The 21,990-nt window shown below is 46.3% G+C and overlaps 1 protein-coding gene across 2 annotated transcripts in view; it reads right to left on the minus strand.

Moving 5' to 3' along the window:
* Positions 1–3,700: 3,700 nt before the first annotated feature.
* Positions 3,701–21,990, minus strand: part of LOC115660507 (dual specificity protein phosphatase 22-A-like) — a 45,000-nt gene continuing 26,710 nt past the window's right edge. For both annotated transcript variants that reach the window (XM_030581979.1, XM_030581980.1), the window contains exons 6-8: positions 14,430–14,504; positions 13,162–13,333; positions 3,701–6,466 (exon numbers count right to left, since the gene is read on the minus strand). In XM_030581979.1, the coding sequence (XP_030437839.1) occupies positions 6,260–6,466; positions 13,162–13,333; positions 14,430–14,504 (454 nt within the window). In that variant the 3' untranslated portion in view covers positions 3,701–6,259. The remainder of the gene's footprint in view (positions 6,467–13,161; positions 13,334–14,429; positions 14,505–21,990) is intronic.

Here is a 21,990-nt window from a genome sequence, read left to right on the forward strand (position 1 = left end):
ACATTTGAAGCTTATTGTATCTGAAACCAAAACGCATGTACTTGAGAAATACTCCAAATCATTCCCATCAGCAGTTGGCAACGACTGTACAAAACTAGCTAAACCAGTTTCTGTGCAAACGGAACTGCCAAGTATTTATTTTGAGAGACCTATTTCCCCATGTGAGAATAACATATCAGTGCCGGACCTTTATTGATATCGAATGACTTCCAAATATGCAACAGACAACACACACGGAATACAGAAAATAAACGTACAGAAATAAAACAGTTGTGATGATTTAGGAAAGCTGCCTATGGACAACTTGTGAATTCTGAAAAATTGTGAATTCTGCATTATAAAAATTATTGAATGGTGGAATGCCTCAGCGGATGGGGAGTCAGCCATTTGCTGCCAGGACTGTGTGTGTGTGACAACATTAAGCAACATAAGGACCCCAAAAGATGGTGAGCACCTTCGATGCCCATAGAAGTAAATGGAAGTAGAGAGTGCACAGCACCTCACTGGATCAGTCCCATAGATCTCAATTTTCAGAAGTGCTGAAGCATCCACAGATATCAAACTTCAGCTACAATTGTGGGTGCTCGGTGCTTCTGACAAATCAGGCACATAGCGTTCATTCTCAAAATTGCCAGGCCATCAACCTGCATCCAATTCTCCTTATGTTTACAGTGACACTTACTGACTGCAACCAGATCACAGAAAGAAGGTGGGCAAGGTCATCTCTTTTACTGGACCCATTTCTGTTGGTGAAAGAGAGAAGCTTTCAAGCTCCACAGAGCACTTCTTTCCCAGACCTGAACAAGAGCTCCGTGAAGCTTGAAAGCTCGTCTCTTTCACCAAAAGAAGTGGGTCCAATAAAGCAGCAGTTCTCAACCAGGGGTACGCAGAGGTCTTCCCGGGGGTACATCAACTCATGGAGATAGTTGCCTAGTTTTACAACAGGCTACATAAAAAACACTAGCGAAGTCAGTACAAACAAAAATTTCATACGATGACTTGTTTATACTGCTCTGTGTACTATACACTGACCTGTAAGTACAAGATTTATATTCCAATTGATTTATTTTATAATTACATGGTAAAAATGAGAAAGTAAGCAATTTTTCAGTAACAGTGTGCTGTGACACTTTTAGAATCATAAAATCATAGAACATCAGGGTTGGAAGGGACTTCAGGTGATCTAGTCCAACTCCCTGGTCAAAGCAGGACCAACCCCAACTATTGGTGTACATGAGAACATACACATTTTGTATTTGTATGTCTGATTATGTAAGCAAGTCGTTTTTAAGTGAGGTGAAACTTGGGGGTAGACAAGACAAATCAGACTCCTGAAAGGGGAACAGTAGTCTGGAAAGGTTGAGAGTCAGTGCAATAAAAGATATTATCTCAACCACCTTTCCTCTCTCATATCCTGGGATCACCACTGCAAACTCCAGATTATAGAGATAGTCCAGGCTGCTTTGCTTTGGAAAATCCCTTCTAGAAAGAAGTATTAGCTCCACTAACTCTAGTATGTAAAACTTTACGCACACACACACACAAATTCTGATTTGTGACCTGTTCAGTGTACTGGATCCTGGCAGATGAGTAGCTAAGGCTTGGACTGACTTGGTATTCTTTTACCTAGGCAAAAAAGCATTGTGTATACATGATAAATTGTGCAGGCTATTGTTTGTTGTTGGACACAGAGCAGTCCGAGAACCTAGATTTCAGTAACACCACTGAACAATGTGTCTTCTGGGTTAGAAGTGCTGCCATTGACTCTTGTATGTGAGAGTGGTTGTTCTTTTTAAATGTGAGACAGTTGTTTTATTATATGATACCTGCTTGGATATCATTTGTACCCTGTGACGTCGAAACCTTAAGCCAAATCTGAGACCTTGTGGTAAGTCTAGGGAGAAGTGAATTTCGAATCGCACAATAGTTTGGACCTTCTGACCATTCCTTTATCAAAAGAGCTCAGTAATACAGCCGCACATAAATGACTAACATGCAGGGGTGGCTCTAGGTATTTTGCGACCCCAAGCACGGCACGCAGGCTGCCTTCGGGGGCATGCCTGCGGGAGGTCCTCCAGTTCCACAGCTTTGGCATACCCGCTGCTGAATTGGCGCTGAAACCACAGGACCGGTGGACCTCCTGCAGGCAAGCCACTGAAGGCAGCCTGCCTACCCCGCTCACAGCGACTGGCAGGGTGCCCCCCGTGGCTTGCCGCCCCAGGCACACGCTTGGTGTGCTGGTGCCTGGAGCCACCCCTGCTAACATGGCAATGGTTTAGCAGTTTGCTTCAGCCTTGCCCGTGGGAGTTTGTAACACCTATTACACATGTAATCTCTGCTTATCACATATCTACTATAACTTCCTATTAATACCAGAGAAACCAACTCTCTTCTCTTTTCCTATACACAAGCTCCATTTCTGCTTCCTAAAATGTTACCTAAGTTATTAGATGCAATGTCTATGAGTTTGACTTCCTCACAATCCATTTGATTAAGAGCATTTATGATGGTTTATCTAGCTAATTGCTAAGGGTGCATTCCCAGGTAGTGTATGTTGCAGGTTTTGTTTTTAGTGTTTTCAGCTGCTTTCAGGCTCCCATTTTGAATGCTACAGAGTAATGGATGGAGAAAGACAAGAAGATAAGAGGCCTTTTTCCTGCTTTCAGGGGAAGAAAAACTCCATCAATTTATTTTCCAGAATCTCAATTTGTATCAGAAGACAATGATCTGGCTCTTTTTAAATAAAATTATGTTGATCACGGTTCTCTGAAAAAATACACATGACATGACATCAGCGCAATAGTGCCCAGACCCCCAATCCCTACCCAGACCCTACTGATTTCATTGAAGTTATGCCAGGAATTAATCAGGCCACAGCAAAGACCAAGGACAGGAATTCCCAATGTATAAAAAAGCTCATTTTTATTCTAATGTTGAGTTAAATATCTCTCAAGTCATCTACCCTTTTGTCAACCTCAAAACACTCCAGCATCCAGAACCAACGATCAACTGAATTATTAGAAATATTTTGAACAACTTTTTTTGCCTAAAAACAGATTGCAGATAACAGATCATTTTGAGATTCCAAGCAGGCTATTTACAGGACTTTTTTAGTGAAAGACAAAAATCAGTCATGTAGGGTTTAAATATTTCTGATGCTATAATAGTGAGGGTCCTATACGTTCTTGGACAGATGGATGGATGGAAATTATGTCTGGGTTTTTAAGTCAATACATAAAACTAGTAGCCTGTCTTTAGCAATGAAACAGAACAAATAATAAACATGGGCTGATTACATTTTAGGGCAAGGTTTCTACAAAATATTCCATGCTATTTCCCGCTTAATCTTATTTAGCATCATAAACATTGCAGGGTACTTCTACCCTGATCCTGCAGTCCTTACTCAGGAAAATTCTCAGGTGGCAACTCAGCAAAGCATTTTTCCCATGCCTAACTTTAAACATGAGTAGTCCATTGAAGTCAGCGGGATTGCTCAGTTGTTTAAAATTAGTCACCTTTTTAAAAAGAACAGGAGTACTTGTGGCACCTTAGAGACTAACAAAATTATTTGAGCATAAGCTTTCGTGGCCTACAGCTCACTTCATCAGATGCATGCAGTGGAAAATACAGTAGAAAGATATATAGATACACACACACACACACACACACACACACACACACACACACACACACACACACACACACACACACACAAAATGAAACAATGGGTGTTACCATACACACTCTAACGAGAGTGATCAGTTAAGGTGAGCTATAACCAGCAGGAAAGCAAAAGTTTTTCGTAGTGATAATCAAAATGGTCCATTTGCAGCAGTTGACAAGAAGTTCACCTCCTTAAGTATCTTTCTGAATTATGGACTGGAGGATCAGGTCATCTAAGTCTGAATATGATCATTGTTCTCGCCTGGATTTTTAAAAGTTTTTAATAGCGTAGGGCCTGGTTCTCATTTACACTAATCACCACTTCACACCACCTTGGCAAGGTAAAAGGGGTGAGAACCAACTCCAATCTCCCCCACTTTGCTACATTTCCATTCATTTTAAAGCCCCTTTGCACTTCCAATGCTGTGCAAAGGGGTCTTGGTGTACATGAGAACCTGGCCTGAACTGTGTGTAAATAAATAAAAATAAATAAATAAATAATATGTGAATTTTGAGTTGCTGGGCTGACAACTTCTGCCATCGACACACTCTGTTTATCCACACACCCAAAGCTGCACAGCCTGCGACACTGCAGGCTTCTCTTACTCTGCCACCAGAAATGTTGCTTTATCCTTCTGGGGCTCAACAATTTCTTGTCTGAGTGAACTGTCTGCTTTCCAATCTTATTTAAATGTCAGACAAGACAGGCAAATGATAACACCTTGACCTCTTCCTGTACTCCACATTTACCATGGCACAGACACTCCAAGCTGTTACTTGTCACATTGTCATTGTTGTGCAATTGGAGTCAAAACATTCAATAACAGCAACACAAACATTATGGGGAAAGAAGCTAATGAAACTACACCAAGTTACCCCAGTTGAGAATGTGGTGTGGAGCCTTCGTTGTAGACTAGATTTGATGTTGGCCTTTGTGATCAAATCTTCAGAATTACAGTTATAAAAGAGCACAGCTCAGAAAGGATTTTGTTCAGTTCATGTATTGGACACATGTGAGGAGCCCAAGACCATGAATTTTCCACAGGATTCTGAGCCATGGATTTGAAGGGTGGAGACACCCAGGAAACAAAGAACTTCTTTGGGGTGGTCCAGTGAGGAGGAATAGAAGGAAACAGGTCACAAGAAAATGTAATCTGGACAAAAGGAAAAGTTTCCTGATTGCAAGGTCCATCAGTAGGCTCCTCCCCAAGGCAATGGGTTATGCAACCCTCACACACGCTGGTGAGCATTTACTTACACGAGCAGGCCTACTGAAGCCAAGGGATTGTGCAATCCAGCCCCAAGCAAGCGGTGAAAGCCCTTTGCCTGAGTCATTTAAAACAGGGCTTCACCAAGTATTAGGGAATGTGCATTCGCAAAGGCTAGGGGAGTGGAAAAGGTGGGCTAATGGGCTTTTCCATCTCTGGTTTCTGTGACTCTGTGGCATGTTTGTGAGAGGCATGGGTCTGCTTGCTGAAGAAAGTGACAGCAATGTGATTGCAACTGTTCCGTCATTGCAGGATATGGACCTCAGAGAGCTGTGGATATCCTTCCCCCAACGTCCTTCCCCCAACCCCTAACTGGCTCTCTGCAGTCCAAGCTTCCTTCTTCTGCGATGGGTAGATGCCCCATCCAGGCTCTGATAGGCACATCTGTAGCGTAAGGTCAATCTGAATTGACAATGACTAAGACAGTGAGTGAAGTCTGTATATATCTGCTGTGCTGGGTGTGGAGTAAAATAGAGAGTGGCACTGAGCAGTAGCTGTGTCCGTTTTGAGAGATCTTGGCCCTGCATTGGCCCTCAGTGTCCAACAACTGAAGAGATGATGGGATTTATCACACCGGTAATAATAGGAAAACCAGAGACCAAGGAGATGAAGTCCCAGCAGGTGGAAAGAGCTCCTAGGAAGGAGTTTCAAAAGCTATCACACGTCCTCTTGCTGAAACATGGTGGTTGGTTGTTTTCTAAACATCCTGAAAGCAAGTTGCAGGCCAAACCTACTGATGGAGTAAATAGCTGCAACTCTTGACTTCAGTGGATTGATGCCTGGTTACCCCAGCAATGAATTTGGCTCTATGTGGAACTGACAGCATGCCTGTCATTCCAGTGCAGCCCTACCACAAAACAAGCTAGGATCATAAAGTGATCCATCGGCAAAGCAGAACACTCACCCTTCATGTGTGCAATAGTGCTAAAAATTTCACAGGAAAAGGTTCAGCCCAACTCAGTAACATTAAGAAATTCACTTCCATAGGATCTTACATCGGAGGATCTCAAAGCACCCTCAAACGTCAATAAGTGAAACCAGTCGACACCCCTGACAGATGGTTACACTGACGCATGGGGAGATCAAGTGATTTGCCTGGATTCATATTATGAGTCAGTAGCAAAGTTGGGAGTAGAACCCAGGAATCCTGATTGCAATCATCAGCTCTAACCACTAGATAACACTGCTTGACATAGCATGTTTTGGAAGTTGGCATTCAGTTTGCTCTCCACCCTAGCCATAAACATCAAAGCTATTCTCATTGAAAGATGAACGCAAAGACCTTCATCCAACAGCAATAGCATCTCTGTGGAATTAGCTGTCCTTTTTCATCTGTTCATCCATCTGTTGGTGCTGGTACCATAGGCATTGTAGGGAAGCGGGTAATTGGGTGTTGGGGAGTTGATCCAGTGATTCTCCCTGCTTCCAAGCTGCTGTTCTCTCTGTTTCTCTTCCTGCTCAGTGATTAAGCGCTGCAGCTCTTTTTGGTCGTTAAATGGGTTCTTGCCATACTCTTGTCGAACCCAGGCTCGGTACTGCCAAAACAAAACCAAAATGAGTTGTGAAGGCCATTGATAAGGTGCAAAATGCCTCTGCTTATCATTAGCCCTATACCAGAACCTGCAGATAAAGATCCAGATACAAGAGGCAGTCAGAATTATTGGTATGTAGAATGAAATCCTAAATTGTCCCAGTGCACACTGCAATTGCAATTATAGTGAATCTTTGCTTTCTACGAAATTCTGTGAAAAAAGCTTATAGGAGGGTTCCACACCATGCTGCTGGATGTCCATCATCATACAGCATTTAAAGGGTCCAGTTTGCAGAATTTTGCACCTACTATTGTGCACCTAATTTGTGTCTGTGATTGCTGCATGTACATGTGAAAACTACTAACTGCACTAATTTGCACCTGCAGTTATCCAGTTTGTGCACACAGCGATGGTGATTGCACTTTCTAGTTAGGTGTGCAACTGTGCATGCACTTTTGGACATGCACAATTGTGGAACTCGGGCCCATAATGATTAGATACTAAACTTGTAGTTAAGTTAATGAGGGAAGCCACAACCCCTTTTCTTTTCTTCTGTAGCATCCTTCATATAAACTGTATCCCTAAGCATTTTAAGCACTGATGAACAATGGACAGGCTGTGATAGAAAAACAAAAAACACGGAGACTCCTCGTAGTTTTTGTGGATACAGACTACCACGGCTACCTCTCTGGGCTGTGATATAAATTGCAAGAAGCAATAGTGCAAAAGTTTAGCATGGGGAATAAATTCAAGCCTTCATTCCCAAGGCCATACACAGTGGGAAACATGAAGAAGAAGAGAGATGTTGTCAGAAGAGAGGTGAAAGAAAATTATGAGTAAGCAAGGTGAGAAGGATACAGGGAAGCTGACACAAGCTGTGGGAGCTACAGAGGAGAAGGTTCTTAAGCCAACAGTGGTTCCATTAGGAGCAGAGCTGTTTATTCCACGTCTCAGAAGCTGTTTCCCACCCCTAGTGCTATTCAGGCAAAGAGTGGCAAGACAAATGTTCTCAAGTTCTTGTGCAGAGTGTGATGTCCGGCTTGGTAAACATAATGGTGACACCACTGGAAAATGTAACCACAGTCCCTCGCATTCCTGTTTCCACTTTATGTCATAAAAGTGCAATGGGGTTATTTACTTCTTGTTGCCAAGAAGTTACCCCGGTTCCTAGTGCAGCCGAATTACCATAAACAAACACCTCACATTCTTATCTGATGGTGACTGCGGGAACAACCCACGTCACTGCAGTGGGTCACCAACACAAGTCAGTTCTTGCCTGTCGTACTGTTTTGTTTTGTACCATATTTGTTCACTCTGATTTCTTATCAGTGTCTCCAGTTCCTGCTTATGTCTATGGTCTATGGGTTTGGGGTGAGATCGAAATATGAAATATTGTTAATATGAATCTTTGTGACACCCACCCCCCACCCCTCCCATCGTGCTGCAACATGAAGCAGTCAGGAAGAGCCTTATGCTCTGGAAGTCCATCCCTGAGGGCACAGAAAGGAGGAGGAGGCCAGTTTAGGGTTCTGCAAGGTCAGCAAACTTTATGGTCAACTGTCCACTTAGGGGGGTTCTTGCACTTTCCTCTGAAACAGCTGGTGCTGGCCACGGTCAGAGACAGGATAATGGACTAGATGGAGCATTGGTCTGTATGGCTCTGTCAGGCAGGAATGGCTATTCCTGTGTTCCCCATAGATTCTAATAAACTCCTCAGGCTCCAACCTGTTCAAGGCAGGGACTGTCTCTTTGCACAGTGCTCAGGCCTCTAGATCAGGGGTGGGCAAACTACGGCCCAGGGGCCACATCCAGCCCTTCAGACGTTTTAATCAGGCCCTCGAGCTCCTGCTAGGGAGTGGGGTCGGGGGCTCACCCTGCTCCGCACGTGCCGGCGCTCCACACAGCTCCCATTGGCTGGAAACTGCGGCCAATGGGAGCTGCAGAGGCGGTGCCTATGGACGGGGCAGTGCACAACACTGCCCGGCACACCTCTGCATAGGAATCAGAGGGGGGACATGCCGTTGCTTTCGGGAGCTGCTTGAGGTAAGCGCCGCCCAGAGCCTGCCCCTCTGACCCCTTCTCACATCCCAGTCCTGATCCCCATCCTGCCCTCTTAACCCCTCGGTCCCAGCCTAGAGCCTCCTACTGCACCCCAGAGCCTGCACCCCCAGCTGGAGCTCTCACCCTCCAAACACACCTCAGCCCCCTGCCCTAGCCCGAAGCCCCCTTCCATACCCTGAACTTCTCATTTCTGGCCCCATCCCAGCACCCAGTGACAGAGCAGGAAGCGGGGTGGATTTGACCTGGGAACGTTGCAGGAGAGTTACATTGGGGATGGGGGACTTCCCTTAAAAGGAAGCTACCTGAGCTGTAACCTGAGCCAGGAGGGAGGTTGGGAGAAGTGACATCTTCTGGCTGGTAGACTGAACAAAGGAGAGGAGAAGCTGGGGGGAGGAGAGAGAGCTGCTGGAGGAGGTTTTGTGGTCAGTCTTGGGCTGGGTGATGCAACACAGGGAACCCCAAGCTGGGGTCTAAGCTCCCTAAACCCCCAGAAGGACTTGATTGAGGGGTTCTGGTTGTACCTACACGCTTGGGACTGTGTTCTTGTCATCTAATAAAGCTTCTGTTTTACTGGCTGGCTGAGAGTCCTGGTAAATCTCAGGAAGAGGGATGCAGGGCCCTGACTTCCCCCACTCCGTGACACCCACATCCCCAGCCAGAGCCCTCACCCCTTCCCACACCCCAACCCCCAATTTCATGAACATTCATGGCCCGCCATACAATTTCCATACCCAGATATGGCCCTCAGGCGAAAAGTTTGCCGACCCCTGCTCTAGATGCTACCACAGTATGAATAATCATCCTACATTTTTGTAGCATTCTAGTTGCTTCAGCGAAAAATGTGGAATCAGGACTGGGAGCACCTGGGAAGAGCCATAGCCGTGAGAGCCACTCCTTTGCAGCATTCGTCTGGCTGTGACCAGGGGAACCCCTTGCTTGGTGTCCCCTCTGCTCTCTGAAGCAATGAGGGTTGTCACCAAGCTGAGCCCTCCCTGATAGCACAAGCTTTTGAGTGGGTGATGGCTTCCACTGAAATCAGGGGGCTTTCCAGTGGGGATTTTTGCAATTCCTGATCTAATCACTTACCAGGCCTGCAGGCTGCAGAACCCACTGTATCAAATGTGCACTCGGTGTCTTGAATCAGGAAGACATTCAACATTTTGTTAAGGGTGGAGACATTGCTATATTGGCCGTAGGCCAGAAGGCAAGACTTAATTTCCTTACTAGAAAACAACTCATGGGAACTGACCTCCCAGAATGTGAACAAGCAGGATATCCTGCCTGCTTATTCAGTGCAAAGAGAACACTGCCCTGAAATAATATGGACTCCATTCTCCTCTTTGCACTGCCATTCTGTTACTCCTGATCTACCCCACTGTGAGAGAAGAATCAGGCCTGATGTCCTTGGCACAAGCTTTTCTGCACCGAGGTTTCCATGGGTCCTGGTGACCCAGTTCACTAACAGCAGGACAGGTCAATGGGTCACTGGAGGACTGGAGAGGGCGCTAGGACAATGCATTGCAAGAAGACCAGCATTAACAGACAGCACGGCTGTTTCCTGCCAAGAGGAAGCTCCCAGAAAGAAATTCACTTGCCAGAAGCCATCTCTGCCTTAAACTTAGCTCTGAAACAATGCCAGTGTTAACCCTTTGATGGCCTAGTCCCTGTGAGATGCTGAGTGCTCATAGCTCCCCTTGGCTAGGACTGGAGATGGAGGTGCTCAGCATCGCCCAGGCCAGGGTCTGAGTTTGCAGAGCAGGTCACTGCTGGGTGTACCCAGCTGTTTTTGGCAGCGCCCATTGTGCATGTTACAGCAGCATGTTCCTAGTCTCTCATTGTGTGGCTCACCTCCCAGAGGTACATTTCCAGTCACTGCTCCAGGGTAAATAATCTGGGGCAGGGAAGGTGTATGCCACCACCATGCAGCAGCCTGACAGCCCAAGTTTCCACCCTCGAGGGTACCCAGCCTCTGAGCTGTCTCTGACTTCCCAATAGGGGAAAGCGAGAGGCAGCACGACTGACCTTTGTAGCTGCTGCCAAGTATTTGTTTATCAAGTCAGATATAGGTGTAGCTCAAGTGCAATTCTTCCAGCAAGAGCCAGTCTTCCCCTCACATCTCGACCTTGATTTAGGACCAAATTTATCTCCATCACCTGATGCAACTGGGTCTGTCCCACTGAACGTGTGATGGGTGGCACATCCCAGAGCAACTGCCAGGGGCCTTCTCCGGTGTGGGGCTCCTTGGGCCAGTGGGAGCTCTGCTGTGTCATGAAGCTTTGTGGTGGGGCAGGGAAATCAAAGGATTTACAAATATTTCCTGTGCACCCTGGTGCACAGATCAACATCAGCACTTGCCTGGGAACTGGCCACTCATCTGTTACTGCAGTCAGAGGACAAGGCAGCATGTGTCTAAAAGACAAGGGGGACCCATAGGATGAGAGGTAGTGTAGTGTAGTGCAGTGGGCAGGACACTGGACGAGGGATATATCTACACCACAAAATCAAGGAGTGATTGCAGCATGGGTAAGTGTACCCATGTCAGCTCTTCTCTAGCTAGCATGGGTAACAATAATAGCAAAGACGCAGCAGCACAGGCTCCAACCTTGCCATTGTTTTGGGGTCTTCTTAAAGGCCCAACTTCTGGAGTCATGTGATTAATTGAGGCTCTCAGCATTCTTTTTTGAAATACTTCTAGCTTTCACGTTTGCAGAGAAAAGCTTGAAAAATGTGACCTGAGCTGGGGTGCTGGAACAATTTCATGATGTGGGAGTGCTGAGAGCCATTGAACCAAACTGTAAACCCTGTATAGAATGGAAACCACTGCAAGCCAGGGGGTGCAGCAGCACCCCCACATCCCTAGTTCCAGCACCTATGGCATCCAAGTGTGACCAAAGGACTCAAAAAAGCCAAAGAACAGGAATGCAAAACAGATTTTTTTTTAATCTTATGATGTTTGAGGTGGGGCTGACCCCTGATTTTTGAACACTTGGGATTTAGTTCAGCAGAGCCTGCATCACAGCAATGTCCTGATGGCCCTCTCTGTTAGGACTCCATCCAGCCTTGCTGAGTGCCTGATATCTGGGCGAGCTCTGTTCACTGGGGGGAAGCCCCAGAGGGAATCTCCAGGGTGTGGCATATTTTGTAATTTGTTTGACATTTTTCTGGAGAAGTTTCTAAAGGATGGTGACTGTCAGGCTGCTGCTTATCATGTGACACAACAGTCCATCCCCCATGGGATTTTGCTCAGAAGGGCCTGACCTAAGCTGACCCATCAAAACAACAGGCCCAGAAAGGAAGTAACAGGGCACCGATCGACACAGCCCAGGACTCAGTGGGAAGTTGTTGACATTCTGAGCTGTGTCACATGCTGGCTCCTTTGGACAAGATTAAAAAATCCCCTCTAGAGACCCTGGGCTTGGACTGGAACAGAGTACGCCCTAGCTACAACCTGTCACAAAACTAAGGACCGTCACGTGAAGCACCTTGGTGAAGCTGGCAAGACGCATTTTGCCTGAGTGGGGGTGAGGCAGGCCGAATGGCGCTGGGGTCGCTGAGGGGAGCATGCATGGAAGTGACATGCCAAGAGGTGCACCATGCACTGCTGGCCTGCAGGCGCTAGCAGATGTTCGAGGAGGAGTAACATTGGTTACCTGATCCCAGCCCTTTCCTGCCAGGTCCTGACTCCTCTGGGGGTAAGGTGCTACTGCCAGCGTTAGCCAACCTCACTCCTCTTCACACTGAGTTGGCTGCAGATGCTCAGCCTCTGCCTCTAAAGAGCTGCATTCCAGCTGAGGAGCGCAAAGTGGTTCCAGGTGCAGAAGAACTATGCAGACGTCATCATCTTTACTCATGACATCTCCTCTTCGGACTTCTAGGATTTGTTTAACTTAATCTAACACGAGCCAAAACGAATCCTTCTCTTCGATCGGACTGGGCCGGGCTCAGCCAGTGATCATGTTTTCCTTATGCCTGATCCTCTGCTTTGTTTACTGGAGGTTGGGTTTCGTAATTAACATTTATGTCCTTTAGCTACTGAACATGGGAGATTGCTGTCAAATGAAGCCCTGCTTAGACACACACACTATCCAAACATCACTATCCTGACCTGCAATTACCTCACCTCTCCCCGCTTTTCTAATTCTGGGCGGCTGCTGCTGCTCAGGCCCCAGCCAGCACTCATCATCCATCCTGGACTACCCAGCAGCGTCTTCTTTTCGCCAGCCAGCCTCACCAACAGAGTTCATCAGACAATTACAGTTCCAAAGTTTCACCCACAAAATTTTTTGGTACTTTTTTTTGCATGCATGCATAAAACAAACAAAGTCTCCAAATAACAAGAAGCAGGCCCAACCCTCAACTTGTGCAAGCATTTGGTATTTTTGCATGATCAGTTACCTATTTTAACAGATGTGCCTGTGAATTTTGCTGACACAGACAAGGGACCCCCTGCAAATTTGGTTCTTCATTTATTTTGGTCGCCGAAACATAATGATATTGCAACTTACTCTCACCACATCCCATCACACGCCACCAATGCATCACACCAGTAAAATGGGAACATCTGAGTGTCATGGCCTACAATTGTTTTGTCCCATGGGTAAATGCCAGCCCATGAGCAAGGAGAGGAAAGAATGTACCTCCTTGAGCAGAGTCCTCTCGTACTCCTGCAGCTGCTGCTGGAAACCAAAGTTGGGACTGACATAGGAACGGACACCCCTGGTGGCAGCCAGACACTCCTCCCAGCTGAGGTCGGTCACCGTCATAAGGTAAGCCACCAGGATGGTGGTGCTGCGGGAAACTCCAGCCAGGCTGCCATAGCAGGAGGATTGAAAACAAGAAGAGCACACGGTGACATGGTGCACTCAGGAGGTGGGAGAGCCCCATGCAGGTGAACAGGAGGAGCAACCCCAATTCAGCTGCCTGGCTAGTGGTATGTCCTGCATGGAGTGCATCGGTCAGCCCTGCACCAACACCCTGTGAACGATACAAAGTGTGTGTGGAAAGCCAGTCCCCTGTTTCAGAGGGGGCCTGGATAGCCTAATTCTGGCAATTAATTCATCTTTGATTATTAGCAGGTAAATATGCCCAATGGTCTGTGATGGGATATTAGATGGGGTGGGATCTGAGTTATTACAGAGAATTCTTTCCTGGGTGCTACTTGGTGAATCTTGCCCACATACTTAGGGTTTAACTGATCGCCATATTTGGGGTCGGGAAGGAATTTTCCTCCAGGGCAGATTGGCAGAGGCTCTGGAGGTTTTTCACCTTTCTCTGCAGCATGGGGCACAGGTCACTTGCTGGAGGATTCTCTGCAGCTTGAGGTCTTCAAACCACAATTTGAGGACTTCAGTAACTCAGACATAGGTTAGGGGTTTGTTATAGAAGTGGATGGGTAGGATTCTCTGGCCTGCATTGTGCAGGAGGTCAGACTAGATGATCATAATGGTCCCTTCTGACCTTAAAGTCTATGAGTCTATGAGAATGCTTTTCCTATCAAGAGCTATCATTAATCCAGTGGATAGGAAACTGCACTGGGACTCAGAAGATCTAGATTCTGTTCCGAGCTCTGCCGCTGATCTGCTGGGGGACCTTGGGCAAGAGGCTTCCAATCTCTAGGTATCTATTTCCCTTCCCATCACTAATCTGTCTTGTCTATTTAGACCGCAAGCTCTTCAAGGCAGGGCCTGTCACTCTGTCTGCGCCCATGCAGAACTCAGCACAATGGGACCCTGGTCCCAGTCAGGGCAGGGTCTCTCTCTCTCCTCGTGTATCTGTGCAGCACCTTCACAATGAGGCCCTGCTTTCACTGGGGCCTTTGGGTGCTGCTTTAGTATTAAGAGAGTTTTGGTAACAATGAAAAACACAGCGAATATAAGCAAAGGGGGCAACTGACATTGACACTGACCAGTGAATGAGGCAGCCTCCCCCATGGAGCCGGCATTCATGAATGAACCTGATGCTCTCCTTAAAATGCTGGATCCTAGGAGAGAAAACAAACAGCGAGATTAGGCAGAGGTCACCCATTTTATGGAGCATGTTGTTCTGGGTCAGCCCGTTTCCAGAGAAACTGCGCTCTCTGGACAAGACACTGAGCTCCTTTCTATGGGGAGCTGCCAAGTCTCGTGCTGCTGCAGGAAGATGCTGGTTTTACAGAGTATTTTTAAGCGCGGCCCTGCTTGACCTGGCGACTTAGCATAGGGGCCAGGTGAGCACTGCTGCCAACAATAATAAAAAGACTGCATCTGGATAGCCGGTTATATACCCAAAGTGATGCACAGCCATTAACCAGAGACTCCCCACAGCCCAGTGAGAGAGAAGTGTCAGATTAACCCCGTTGTGCCATTAGGCAGCTGAGACTCAGAGAGCTCCATTGGTTAGCTCCCCTGCACCTCAGGGTTAGAGCCCAGGACTCCCTGGCTGCTAGTCCCCTACTCAGTACACTGGCCCGTACTCCTCCACTAAGGAAGGATGGTCTTGGGGATGAGGCACTGGTTTGGAACTCGGGCGATTGGGGCTCAGTCCCCAGCTCTACCACAGACTTCCTGAGTGACCTTGGTCAAGTCACTTCACCTCACTATACCTCAGTTTCTCCATCTGTAAAATGGAGATAATGATACAGATCTCTCTATAAAGCGCTTTGAGATGTGCTGATGACAGGTGCTAGATAAGAGCTAGGTATTGTTATTATAAGGAAAAGTTTAAAAAAATGGGTGTGTGCAGTCTTGAGAAAAGAAGACCAAGGTGGGACTTGATAGTGTTCAAATCTGTTAAGGACTGTTACAAAGAGAATGGAGACCAATTGCTCTCCCTGTCCACTGAAGGTAGGACAAGAAGTAATAGGATTAACCTACAGCAAACAATTTAGATTAGATATTTGGAACAACTTTCTAACAATCAGGGTAGTTAGGCTCTGGAAAAGGCTTCCAAGGCAGATTGTGGAATCCCCGTCATTGGAGGTTTTTAAGAACAAGTTGGACAAACTCCTGTCAGGGAGGCTCTAGGTTTACTGGGTCCTACCTCAGCACGGGAGACTGCACTGGATGATTTCTCGAGGTCCCTTCCTGCCATTTCTATTCTTTCTCTGATTTTCTGTACAATGGGGATAATCATGATTACTTTCTCCCACCTCTTATCTATTTCGATTGTGGGCCCTCTTGGGTTGGGACTGTTCCTTACAGAGCTCAGCTCAGCAGGGCCCAGATATCAGTTGGCATCTATAGGTATTACCCTCATACAAATTATAAGAAGAACTCCATGCAAGCCAGTGATATGTTACCAGATTTAAAGGCGGGGTGTTACGCTGATTCAGATCACAAACATCTGCCCATGCCTGGCATTGGTATCTAGGTGCCAATATAAACGTCACTCTGCTAAATCCCATCAAACACAAAGAACATTTCAAGAATAATGGCAAGGTGCAAACCTTTGTGTTTCTTCTTCTTCTAAATTAGTGTTTACAGTAAATGTTTCCTTGTTATTCGCTGGCCCAGACGCTGCTGCTAAGCCAAGGAAGTGATGGCTGAATTCTGAAGAACTTTTCCCCATTAAAAAAACAAAGGGGCCGTTTTCAATCCAAAAGGGAGAGGTTACTGAGGGGCGATTACAGGTCAGGGGAGAAACTGCAAGGAAAGCCCAGGCCAGCAGGTGTGTAGCTGCCCCTCATCATTGTTCCATCAGCACCCACTGCTGCGTTCTCCATTCACATTCCAGATTAGAAGTTCCTTTCTCTATCTCTTGCACTCTCTGCTCAATTCTTTGGGATAAATTCAGACCTGGTGTCGATGGCTGCAACTCTGAAGGCAGGGAGCCACTTCTGGGAGACTTGAATGGACTCTGGAAAGGTGTTTGGTCCAGGCTTCCTTGGGAGCCATAAGGATGAGCCAAGACAATGGTTAGGGGAAGATGTAGGGGAAATCCTGGAAGGTTCCTGCCCTCTGCATAAAAATACTGGGCAGATTCTGGCTTCAGTTATACCTGGAATAACTCTACAGATGTCAATGGAATTACTCCTGGCTTATGCCCATGTGTGCCAGAGATCAGAATCTGATCTGTTCTCTCTGCCCTTCTTGGATCTGCAGAGCTCCTGGCCATATGTGAACCATTAACAAAAGATCTAAGAAAAACAAAGCAAGCCAAGGTCTGGCAACCAGCCAGACTGGTCCCGGCCAACGAGACATTAACCCTTTGCATGTGTGGCAGCAGAATGCTTCCTTTGTTACCATCCGAGTGAATTGGTGATTTATTAAATGAGTCCAGCATCTCTCTCTGGAACAGGACCCTTGGAGCCGAGATAAGGGCTATTGTTATTGCAGGAACAAGGTTAAACCATCAGAAGCTCCTCTCCTTCCTTCCTTCCCTACCCCCCCACACATGCTTTCTCAGACATCACCCTGACTTCCTCAGCCTTCTCATGATAAGGGTGGGGATGTTCTCCCACAACCTTCCTGATTTCTCAGAAGTTAAGACAAGATTCGATTGATTGTACAAAGCCACAGCAGAGCCATTCCCCAGCAACCAGACAGGTGGCTTTTCTCTGTAGAACATCCGACTCATTCTACACTGGTACCAGAGGGCTTGTTATTCAGGTGTAACCACAGGAGTGGGAGTCCAGACTCCTAGGTTCTAGGGGATCTGACAAATCTTTTCCATCTCTAGCTTCTCTGCTAAGAAGGGATGCTGCCCACCTCCTGGAAGAACACAGTTCACACGCCTTCTAGAAACCAGCCAAAGATGGTGCCAAAACCAGCAAATGCTTTAGTTGCCCAAAGCTCAGAGAGAGACTACTATCCTATAAAGGTTTTTATACCACACTCATCACCATTGTACCTAAGCTTCTTCCCACAGTACATTAAGCAACATGTCTATACATGTGTCCCATGTTGTTTTCTTCTTTCATCCTCTCCCCAGAGGGAAAAGTGTGTGCTGTGGAGTGTCATGTTTTGGTAGGGTTCTTTTCTTTTTTAATATAAATATACTTGTTGCTACATGTTTGTTAGAGAAGGCTAGTCAAAGGAATGCACCTTGCATTTGAAGTGGCAAGTGGTGAGTTTTGGGATGGATCTTCGTACCTGGGGGAGTTCATTCCAGTCTCGGACCCCCCAAGAAAGTTCTGTTTCTACCCTTATTGCTGAGAGCTCCATTGTGTAAAAGCACAGTTGTCACCCATGCTTTGTCCTTTGTCTTTTAGCCACCCTGGGCTCAGGCCATGGAGGGCTTTGATGATAAGGACTGAGACGTTCCAGTTGACTTGAAATTCTATGGGAAGGGCAGCTAATGTAGAGAAAGGAGGATGAGTTGGATCCATTCAAGGCCCTAATCCCATTGGGTTTATAACAGGCTCTTCCAGTCTGTTTTACAGCAAAAGCAGTTAGCTCTTCAGCAAATTTTCCTTCTTTCTCTGGACTGAGAAGCAGATGAAGGCTGGCTAAAAGTGAGCTGTAAATGTCCCGAGTTCCCCTGGGCTTGGAACAAAAGCTTATCCACATGCAGATTTCCAGTCCTCTCCTTAACTCATGGAAGGTAAAGTCTCTCTGCTTTTGGGAACATAGGAGTAGCCACATCATAACAAACCACTGGTCCATCTGCTGTGGTATCCTCCCACCAGGAATGGCCAATTCTTGATACTTCAGGGGAAGGAGGAAAAAACCCTATAATTCAGTTGGCCCATAAGCAATCAGCTAACAATCTGCAGCGTGAGGTTTATCAGATTATTAACTGATAATACTTTGCATTTTATAGCACCTAAAGAGCCAAGAGGTATAGTGGGTGGGAAAAAACAGCTGTTGTCAGTAACCCCTGGTTCACTGGACCGAATTCCTGTTCCCTATCACACTTTGAAGCGAAATCTCCCATTCCCCATGCAGCAGCTGGATAAACCAAAACTCAGAAAGTTTAAGTGAGTTTCCCTTGAGAATCAGTGGCAAGGTCTAGAAATAGGAACGAATCTCCTGACTCCAGACCTTTGTTCTAACCACTAGACCATGGTTGCACAGGTATATATCTTAAAATGCTGCTACACTATTTCACCTCTGGGGACGGTAAATTCCTTAGGCTGCTTAAACACAGTGAGCCAAACCCAGAAATTCTCAATCAGTTTTTAAGTAGGCAGGACCCCCATCCATTGTCTTACAATCCCATCCAGTGTCAGGCAAAAGAGGCAATGAAGAAATCAAGAGAAGGACACAGCTTGCAACAAACACATTCAACAACTTCCAAAGACTCGGGTTGTCATAAGTTGACACTACTCAGCCACACTAGAGTGCTGACGGGCTGCATGTGGTCACCCCTCCACCAGGGATGTGGGAGCTGCACACTTACGGAGGATACAGAGATGACTCAGAAGGTCTGAGTTTGGGCGTTACAGAAGAACATTAACGTTAGCTGGATCACCACAACTAGGCACAATGAGGTGATGAGAAGTATGAATTGTTAAAAAGCCCACTTACTTGAGACCTTAAGAAGTCAATCACATTTTTCTGTAAACATGCTGATCTCAGAGTGACCTGATAGGAGCATTCATATTGTCAGACAAGGTAGCAGAGAAACCAGTAAGAGGAAGAAAGAAAGCCAGTTACATCAGAAACAGCACCAGATCAACCAGTATCCAAAGGAGAGTGGACGTTTTATAACTCTGTTGTGACTGGAAAAGATGGGTGGTGGTGGTGGACAGCCTCCGTATTGGATATGTTATTTGAAAAAGAACAATCCCATGCAGGGGCCCATTGCTTTCATGTTATGGGAAAGGGACTCCGTCCTTCACCGTTCTGAAGTCCTCAATCATGTCCCCTCTAGCACCTCTTGTCTTGCTACATAGTTCCTCTGTCTCTCATGTAGAAACGAATGGATGGCTTTGTAGATTATCATCATCTCTCAGATCTTCTCTTTCATTTCCATCCCAAGCCCCTTTGCATTCTGACACAATCCTGGGATAGCCCCCTATTTTCTCCACCTCGAACTCACTCCTTCTAACCATCCCACCTGTCACAGCCACTCGCCACCATCCTTCTGGCCAACGACAACCCAGAAAGTTTCCATTTGGAGCTGACTCTTTAAATCGGCCATGAGGGGGCACTGAGTCACATGATGCCTCCGCTCCTTCCGCATATCTCCAAGGGGCTGACTACTGCTGCCTGAGCTCTCCCACCCATACTGGCTAAGGAAATGAAAAGCAAAGGCTGTGAAGGAAGCCTGAGTTGTCTTATACCATCACAAAGCCCTACGGTTAGGTCACGAAACTAACCCAAATACAGCTACCTGATTGGGTAACGTCTTCCATGGGTCAATAACTCCCAGCTCACATACCCATAGGAATGTCTTCATAATACTTTCCATTCCATTATAGGAATAAGGCACTGCTGGCCTTGTGTTATGGGGAAGGCCCTTTGTTTTCAGTTTTGACTGATTTTTATTGAAAAAGTCCTGGGTTTTACAAAAGCTATTATTTGGTTTTTACTGATTTTCACCCAAACTTTGGACCATTCAACTGATTATGTTAAGATAAGCCTATACACTACATTAGTAGATGTGTTTATCTTAACAAGTTAGCCTTGCATTTACACTTAGGCTGTCTGTTAAAGTAAAGCTATGCAGTGGAACACCCATACACATAAGTGTGCATATATGTACTATTAATGTACAGTTCATAAAATAAACCACAGCATTAAACTGCTTTTACTTTCAATACTCTTACTTTATCTATTTGTTGCATTTTTTCTGCCCTCACATCGTCTAACATGAATGTGGATTTTTACTCAGAGAATCGTGAAGTTAATTTTTTGCACCAATTTTCACCCAGTTTTTAATTTTTGAAATAAACACAGATACATTCCCAAGAATTTTAAACAAAATAAAACCCCAAAACATAGTGCCTCGGTTATGATGGATTTATTGCCCTCCTTGAGTAGCTTGAAGCCTTTGGCTTCATGTCCCACAATACACCAGCCCCGGAAATGCACTGCTGGCCATGCCGTTTTGAATAATTGTTTGCTTCATGTTTTTAATGTAGTGCTGACTTCCTCACCATGGGAACCCACTTTTGCTGACTCTTTACCCCAGTTGACTTCCCAGACAATGTCAGCCACGAGAATCCTCTCTCTTATGTCTACAGGCATCAGCCCCAAGGAATATACTCAATTTCCAGCCATCTCCCTACAGTAATTGGTACAGATTCCCTCTTTACATGCAGGTCATTATGAATTGCCAAGGTGTCAAGTCACAAACCTCCCTTCTTAGAAATCCTTTGTCAATGCACCCACATTGTGAAATCTCTGGTATAAAGCAATGTGCAGAAAATAGTTCCTTGAACAACTCTTCCTTCCTGTGGTCAGTTTTGTGTAGACATGTCACAAAGGGAAAAAAAATCCTGATCTTGCTGAGGAAAGGTTTTCTTGTAAAGCTTCTCTTTCCGCTCAGCGGGAACATGAGCAAGCAGAACTGGTAGGCCGGGGCGTGTCTTTTTCTCCGAAAGATGCACTTTTCCAATGGAACACTAGCAGCTCTCCAAACACCCAGGGATAGGGTGACCAGATGTCCCAATTTTAGAGTATTTTTTCTTATACAGGCTCCTGTTACCCCCCCACCCGTCCTGATTTTTCACACTTGCTATCTGGTCACCCTACCCAGGGACAGAGTTTCCAAAATGCCTCTGAACTTACACACCCTCAGTTTTGGGCACTCAGAGCTTCAGGACTGCATTGCAAGTGGCATTTCTATGTGGAAATGGGGTGGCAATGATGTCAGACTGGCGTCATTCCTGGGGCACCCCAATACTGTGTGTGCATGGAAAGATGAGCTTTAGAGCACCCAAAGGTATGTGCCCCAGAACAGAAGGGTTGCAATTTAAGAGTTGTGGAGAGGCCACTTCGAGATTCTGCCACTGGATTATGCTCAGTGGGGGCTGATACCGTGACCTTTTCAGTGATGATGGTACGCACCGAGGGTTGGCCAGCGTGTGCAGGAGGCCTTGGGATGAGAAGTTAAAACTTCCAACTCCAAACACCCAACCCTCTGTCTGGAGCTGGGTTTTGTGGCCCATGAAATCCATCAGTGAGGGGTCACCACTGTGGATGCTCCTGAATTTAATATGGATCCACTAGGATCTGAAGGGCACTGACAGGCACTCTGCTGGCACTGTGTGGCCTTAAGCAGAATATAGCTCAGCAGTGGGAAAAGACCTGTCCAACAGCAGGGCTGCCCAGAGGATTCAGAGGGCCTGGGGCAAAGCAATTTCGGGGGCCCCTTCCATAAAAAAACAAGTTGCAATATTATAGAATACTATATTCTCATGGGGGCCCTGGGGCAAATTGCCCCACTTGCCTCCCCCACCCTCCCTGGGCAGCCCTGTCCACCAGCCCTATTCTACAGATCCCATGGGGGCCCGGGAAAGAGAAAATCCACTGCACCCCCACAACACACAAACACATACACACACATGTCGTGCCGGGCATGGGCGTCAGGGGAGCAGGGAA

Source organism: Gopherus evgoodei, chromosome 12, assembly GCF_007399415.2.
Source record: "Gopherus evgoodei ecotype Sinaloan lineage chromosome 12, rGopEvg1_v1.p, whole genome shotgun sequence".
Classification (NCBI taxonomy): Eukaryota; Metazoa; Chordata; order Testudines; family Testudinidae; genus Gopherus; species Gopherus evgoodei.